Source organism: Trichechus manatus, unplaced genomic scaffold, assembly GCF_000243295.1.
Source record: "Trichechus manatus latirostris isolate Lorelei unplaced genomic scaffold, TriManLat1.0 scaffold00288, whole genome shotgun sequence".
Classification (NCBI taxonomy): Eukaryota; Metazoa; Chordata; class Mammalia; order Sirenia; family Trichechidae; genus Trichechus; species Trichechus manatus.
Window position 1 is genome coordinate 450,300 of NW_004444224.1, and position 7,459 is coordinate 457,758.

A 7,459-nucleotide genomic window follows, 5' to 3' on the forward strand; every position below is an offset into this window, starting at 1 on the left:
GAAGAATTCAGGTGTGAAACTTGTACTAGATCTTGGACCAGACAGGCTTAGCAGAGAGAATCCCTGACCTCTTTGGGTCTCACATCATAAACAGGAACTGCTGCAGTGGGCAGGGGCTGGGAACTGGTGGACAAAAAAGATGATGTCAGCAGCTCCAGACTATTAATGAGAAGTATTATCACATCATCTGGCAGTGACTCAACCTCCTGAGATGTTCCAGGAAAACAAATCCTGTGCTTCTGCCCTCCATTCCCTGCCTAGAAGCTGCAATGAAATCAAAGAAAGACACCCTAGAACAGGTGGTGAGTAATGAAACAATTCCAGCATTCACTCCCTGAAGCCACTTGTTAGCTAAACAGAACCCAGTCATGGAAATCAGGAGATTTGTACCCACCCCTACTGCCTGTCTGACTCCGGCTCCCACCAAAAGAAGTTTCCAGTGGGAATTTTGGGGCTTTTGTGTCCCACCCAAGTCACATCAGACATGATATTCTGGACACAGGGAGAATGCAGTGTTCCTAGTGACACGTAGGGTGGTGGCAAGAACTGTGAAGGGTTTGAGATTTTACTCTACCTGTAAGCTAGCAATTAATCAGCCTGTCACACTTTTATGGATGCTGGCAGAAAACACGAGACTCCTGAGTCAGAGACAAAGAACATTATGATTCACAGCACTAGCAGTAGCGCAAGTATCAGCCTTTTCTTGTGCCGGTCCTTTGAGTTCAAATTCCTACAGGGTGATGATGCAAAGACGGCCAGGTACATCTGCACATGTAGTGGGTTTGTCAGGCAGGCTGACAAATATGGTTGGTAAAGAAACAACAAGCCATTTTTAGATTCAGACAGTTTCACATAGACAACAAAGTCAAGATCAGCAAAGTATTAGCTTCCCGCATTTCTTGTCTCACAGGATGTCATGGTTTGAATTATGTCCCCCAGAAAATGTGTATATCAGTTTGGCTGGGCCATGATTCCTCGTACTGTGTGATTTTCCTATGTGTTGTAAATCCTGCCTCTATGATGTTAATGAGGGAGGATGGGTGGCAGTTGTGTTAGTAAGGCAGGACTTGATCTATAAGACTGGATTGTGTCCTGAGGGAATCTCTTGAGATATAAAAGACGGAAGTGAGCAGTGAGACAGGGGCACCTCGTACCATCAAGAAAGCAGTGCTGGGAGCAGAGCGTGTCCTTTGGACTGGGGTCCCTGCGCCAAGAAGCTCCTAGTCCGGGGGAACACTGATGAGAAGGCCGACAGAGAGAGAAAGCCTTCCCCTGGAGCTGACGCCCTGAATTTGGACTTTTAGCCTACTTTGACTGTGAGGAAATAAACTTCTCTTCGTTAAAGCCATCCACTTCGGGTATTTTTGTTACAGCAGCACTAGATGACTAAGACACAGGATGACACAAATAAAAGGGCCAAATGAAAACACAACACAGGTGTTGGGGTGCTTTGTTGCTAAGGAGCCAGTCCATGCTGCAGCTAAGCAGTTTCATAGCCTGCAGCTGTACTGTAGTGGGGTGGGGGCTGAGGCCTCATGCCTCCTCAGAAGCTGCAGGTGATGAGGAGCTGTCTCATGAGAGCTGTCCTGGAAGATAGGGCTGTGGATGAGAAATGACCTTGGAGCAGCTCTCCACAAGCTTCCCATGCTCCCACATTTGGGAGGATCACATGCATTTTGTCAAGGCTTAGGGTAGCTGTGGCTAAGCCTTGCCTATGTGGCCTACACAGAGACATGCAAGATCACCAAAGTACCATGGTGGAGGCCTTGTCCTACAGGGTAGTGTTGCAGACGAGGAACTCTGAGCTCAGGGAATCTGACTCTGTTATAATGGGAAGTAACCATGCCTGCTCTTTGCTCAGAGATGCACAGAGTTCTCCATCTCTAGACTGGAGACTGGACATGTGGATGGGTGCTGATTTCTGGCCTCTCCTAGCCAGAGGGATCTACTACCCAGAGGGAGACACTATCTCTATCTTCTAAGGTTGTTTGCTATACAAACATCTATGATAAGGGAGTGTTGAACAAAGACAGTCAGTACCTCTGCTCATAAGATGAGCAGAAACGATGGAGACCTGAGGAGAATTATCTTCCAACAGGTGAGTGTGTGTGGGAGCCTTCAGGGTATACTCTCAATTTCCCAGAGCCTTTCTGGTTATGGGGCCTGAGATGGACCATGTGCTCTCAGACAGGGAGGCTCTGGGTTGTTCCCTTCACAGATGGCCTGTATTTCCTCTGCACTAAGAAAGGTGTCATCTACCAGACCTTCTGTGACATGACCTCTGGGGGTGGTGGCTGGACCCTGGTGGCCAGCGTGCACGAGAACAACATGCATGGGAAATGCACGGTGGGAGATCGCTGGTCCAGTCAGCAGGGCAACAAAGCAGACTACCCAGAGGGGGATGGCAACTGGGCCAATTACAACACCTTTGGGTCTGCAGAGGCGGCCACGAGCGATGACTACAAGGTAGGTGCCACTCACTACCCACTTGGGAAATGGTGAGGGGGGTTGAGTGTGACTAGAGTACAGCATGTAGAAGGGAGGTTGGAAGATGGGGATGTGGAGCTTGGGCTGGAGAAGAAGAAAGAAGTGCTTACATGCCTTGAACCCCAGCTTCTTCCAAACAGCTTTTTAGGGGTGCAGGTGATGGTGAGGCATCATCATCTGCTGGAAGGTGGCATCTGAGCACTGCCGGCGATCTAGTTGCCTGGATCCCAGTGCTCTCAGCACAACTGAGGGCTGCTTGTGTGCTGGGTCCTTTGTTTCATGCGACCTCCTAGTTGGTGAGGATTGGTGTCTGTCGCTCTCCAGAACCCCGGATACTATGACATCCAGGCACAGGACCTGGGCATCTGGCATGTGCCCAACAAGTCCCCACTGATGCTTTGGAGGAACAACTCCCTGCTGAGGTACCGCACTAACAGTGGCTTCTTCCGGAGTCTGGGACATAATCTGTTTGGCCTCTACCAGGTACACAGGGTGGGGGGCAGTTTGTTTGGTGACCAGAGAGTAAAGTGTTTGGGGTGGGGAGTGAGTCTGCTTTCTGTGGTCCCACGTCACTACCAGCTACCTGTACTTGGCTGTTTCTCCTGCCTCTAGTTCACCACTAACTCTTGTCCTACCTCTTTCTGAGGAACTTTGAACCAGCTCTATGGGAGACAAGGATGGGGGAGAGAGGGAGAAGAACAGGGGCCTTGCTACTGCTGGAAAAACAGCCGTGGGGAAAGCAGTCACTCTTAATAAAATTGGTTTCTGAATAATGACAGCTAGCTTGACTGGAGCCACCCTCCCCTCCATACCTGATTATGGCAGCCTCTCTGCTGTCCTCACACAACCTCCAATTTGGGTGATACCCAGTGAAATAAGGATCAGGGAAGTGTTGGACTGACAACGGCCTGGTGATACCTGTGGTCTATGACTTTGGTGATGCTCAGAAAACAACATCTTATTACTCGCCGTATGGTCTGGGTAAGTGTTTGCTCCCTAAGCCCAGTCATCAACTCGTCTCTGTACTCTTGGGGAAAGGATGGCAAATAACAACAGTAATAATTGCTAACATTTACTGAGCATTTCAAACGTGCCAACCTCTTTCCTAGGACCTTGATGTGGTTTTGTGTCATTTAATCATCATGAGAAACCTATGATGTTAGAATGACTATTGTCCCCATTTTACTGATTGGGAGACTGAACACTGAGAGATTAGGGGACTTGCTGAGAGCCACATGGTGTATAAGCAGCAGAGCTAGGGTATGAACTCAGGCATTGACCCCAGAGCCTCTACTCTTAACCACACTGTGTGTCTTCTTATAGTAGTTAAGAAAAGGTGCAGGCTTTGTTTATTTGTTTACAGGAAAGGACAACTAGCAAAGTGGTGAGAAAAATTATTTTTATTACAAAGGATAGCTGTTAATCATCTTAAAAAAGACTACATTTTTTAGTACAATAAATCCACCGAAGTGAAGTCTTTGATGGGAAAATCAAAGCCATTACTATTTGCATTTAATATTTCAATGAAAGCAGGTGATTGTAGAGAAAACAAACAGATGTAATTGGATAAGAAACATATAAACAGAAACACATTGCCACATTTGGTAATTGTTTATTCCTGCTCTACCTTTTGAGGTCTTCTTGATGATCTTTCTATGAAGTTTAATTTCCCCTTTAAGCCATAGGCAGACAAGGGTCCTGTTGTGAGGCCCAGCCTTTGTCCTCTGTAGCCTTTAGAGGTGGGGAGAGGCTCCTTCCTGGCCATGTCCCCCAGCCACTGGTCACAGATGAGCTGGGCTCCACCCCACAGACTAGAGCGCAGGGCTGTAGCCTGAGCTTTTGGTGTAGGGAATCCTTGGGCTGGTCAAAGGGAAGCTCTTTCTAGTTCCTCCTTTGAATATTTCAGTCTTTTCTCTGCCTTTTCTTTTCCAGGAGAATTTTTGCAGGATTTATCCTTTTCAGGGTGTTTAATAATGAGAGAGCAGCCAACGCCCTGTGTCCTGGGATCAGAGTCACTGGCTGCAACACTGAGCATGTGAGTCTTCAGGGAGATCAAGGGTGTGTGTGTATCTGGGTGGGGCGTGCTGATGTGGGTCTTTGTGGTTTGCCTTTTTACTCTCTTGTTGGTGTCTCCTGGATATAGTTTATTTTACTGGAGACCAATTTATCGATATTTCATTTATGGTTAGTACATTTGTGTTTTGTTTAAAAAGTATTTCCCTGTGTTGAGGTCATGCAGATATTCTCCAATATTAGTATTAACTTCTAGAAGGTCTATGTTTTTCTTCCCAGTCTTGTAGGGGAGAGACTATCTTTGAGGGACGTCTTGTGGCTGGGGGCAGGAGGGAATCAGAGCCACCAAGAATGAGGGCATTCACTCAGGAGCCTCTCCCCTCCACCAACTAATAGGCCGAGAAATGGGCCTTGGTTCCTGGAAAGTGACCCTGAAGTCACAGCCCCATCTTCACTTCCCCCTCAGCCACCAGTTTGTCCATTTTTGCCAGGATGTGTAAGGACCTCATAGACCATGATTCAGAGAATGATAGGAATATAGGCAATGGGGTGAGTGTGTCTGCACTCTGTGCCTTGATAACCATTTCCTACACTGGCTTCCATGGCCCCTTACGCTTTTCATTAGTGCATGTTTGCATCTATGCCTGCATGCATTGATTTTTCCTTAAAAAATATGTGCACCTACTATGTGCTGAGTGTTAGACATAGTCTTTTTCCTTAAGGAGCTCAGATTGAGTGGAGTGGAGATGTAAATGCATAATTGCAATCCCATGTGATATAAACTATAATAGAAACATCAACAAAGGGCTCTGGGAACACGATAGAGGATCTTCTAACTCCGCTAGTAGCACATGGTTGATTCTCCAGGGAAGGTGACATTTGTGCTGAATCTCAAAAGATGTATAGAGTTCAACAAGTAGCAAGGGATGTTGTTGTTGTTAGTTGCCGTGGAGTTGATTTCAATTCATAGTAACCCCATGTGACAGAGTAGAACTGCTCTATAGGGTTTTCTAGGCTGTAATCTTTACAGGAGCAGATCGTCAGGTCTTTCTCCCATGGAGCTGCTAGGTGGGTTTGAACTGCCAACTTTCTGTTAGCAGCCGAGCGTTTAACCATTGTACCACCAGGGCTCCTTAGCAAGGGACAGAATAGTGCATTTTAGCACAAGTGAGGAGCATGTTCAAAACCCTTGGTGTTTGAGACAGCAGTAAGCTGTTTTGTAATTTTGGAGCATAGGGTATATGTTGGATAGAGGAAGGAGCTGATTCTGGAAATATCTACAGGAGCCAGGGCAAGGAGAGACTTTTGTATTATGTCATAGATTTGGAGTTTGTACTGTGGGTGATGGGAATCGTTAGAGAATTTTGAACACAACAGTTACCTGATCAACTCTGGTTTGATAAAGAGTACTCTGGAAGCAGTATGGAGGACCTGGATTCAAGAGCAGGAAAATTAGTGACACGAGGTTCAGTTATGAGGCAGGTGTAAATGTCTGGATGTGAAATACTAAGGACCTGAACTAGGGCATTCTTGATAGGGATGGATGAGCATGGATGGATTCCAGAGATGCATAGGTGATATGGAACCAACAGTTCTTGATGACCAGATGATTACGGGAGTTAGGAAGTGAAGAAGACTAAAATGACTTTAGGTTTTTGTTTTGGATGACTGAGTGCTATCAATTAATTAAGATAGGGTGACAGGATGAAGAACAGATTTAGGGTCAAAAAGAGATCTTATTGTTTTGCTCAAGTGGAGTTTGAGGTACTAGAGATATGTAGGTAGAGACATCCAGGTGGCTGTTGGAGATGGATGTCTCAAGCATAAGAAAATCTGAGCAAGGGTCAGAAATTTGGGAGTCATCAGTATACTGATAACAGTTAAAGTCATGGGAGAAGATGAGCCATAACGGGAGAGTGAGGTGTGGACATGATGACTAGCATTCGGGATGGACAGAGGAAGAGAGGCCAGTAGAGGATCCTGAGAATGAATGCTAAGTAAGGTAGAAAGGAAGCCAGGAGAGAGAGCATTATTTACTTCAGAATTCACTGGAGGGGAGAGTTTTAAGGGATTGAGGGGGCAACACCATGGAAGCATGCAGCAAAGCCAAGTAGGACGAGGATCAAAGATTTCAGGGGATTTGACCATTAAGAGCTTGCTGGTGTCACCTCATTGTGTCTGCTCCTCTCCTTGTTTCCCAGCACTGCATCGGAGGAGAAGGATTCTTCCTAGAGGGCAATCCCAGGCAGTGCGGGGATTTCTCTTCCTTTGATTGGGATGGATATGGAACTCATAGAGGCTACAGCTGTAGCCAGGAGATAACTGAGGCAGCCGTGCTCCTGTTCTACTGTTGAAAGCTCTGTGGCGGCGTGGGACCTCAACCAGCTCCCAGTCTTGGATACTGGGAGGCAGAAAACCTGGAATGCTAAGAAGGAGGAGAGGATAATAAATTGCATCAATGAATGACTCTAGGTTTCTTTGAATTATTTTTTACAAATTGGCTGAGACCCTGAAGAATATTTTAAAAGTACACCGATTGTTTTAGTGAATTTCACCTCAGACATTCTGGGTTTGGAATTTCAAGCCTCAAGTATTCCAGAACATAAGTATGCCCCTCTTTCTAGGAGATCCTGGATTAGATTTAAGGACAGCGGAAAATATTTCATATTAATTCTTCCTAACTCACTCTTATTGTCTAATCAAATAAAGCCTTCAATATAAACATCTTGAAGAAAAGATGACTATTATTTAGACTCAGTAGAAAAAGACAAAAAGAAAATAGAAGGCACAACTACCCATTTCCTTTATTATCCCAGCTCTGGCACTTAGGATAGTCTAACTAGGCAGCTGGCAACCCCTGGACTCCCATCTTCAGTGGCTTATTCAAAAGTGGGAAAAGGGTTCCAATTGTGTCTCAATGTATCATCTGTGCAAAAAGGATGATGTAACTGTACCAGTC

General features: G+C 45.9%; 1 protein-coding gene across 1 annotated transcript; it reads left to right on the forward strand.

Annotated features, from left to right (window-relative positions):
* The first annotated feature begins 1,953 nt into the window (after nt 1–1,953).
* On the forward strand, nt 1,954–6,854 carry ITLN1 (intelectin 1). The gene is given in 5 exon segments (XM_023725158.1): nt 1,954–2,466; nt 2,812–2,971; nt 3,349–3,472; nt 4,423–4,522; nt 6,702–6,854. Coding segments are annotated over 5 exon segments (828 nt in total). The 5' UTR covers nt 1,954–2,175.
* Nucleotides 6,855–7,459: the final 605 nt, after the last annotated feature.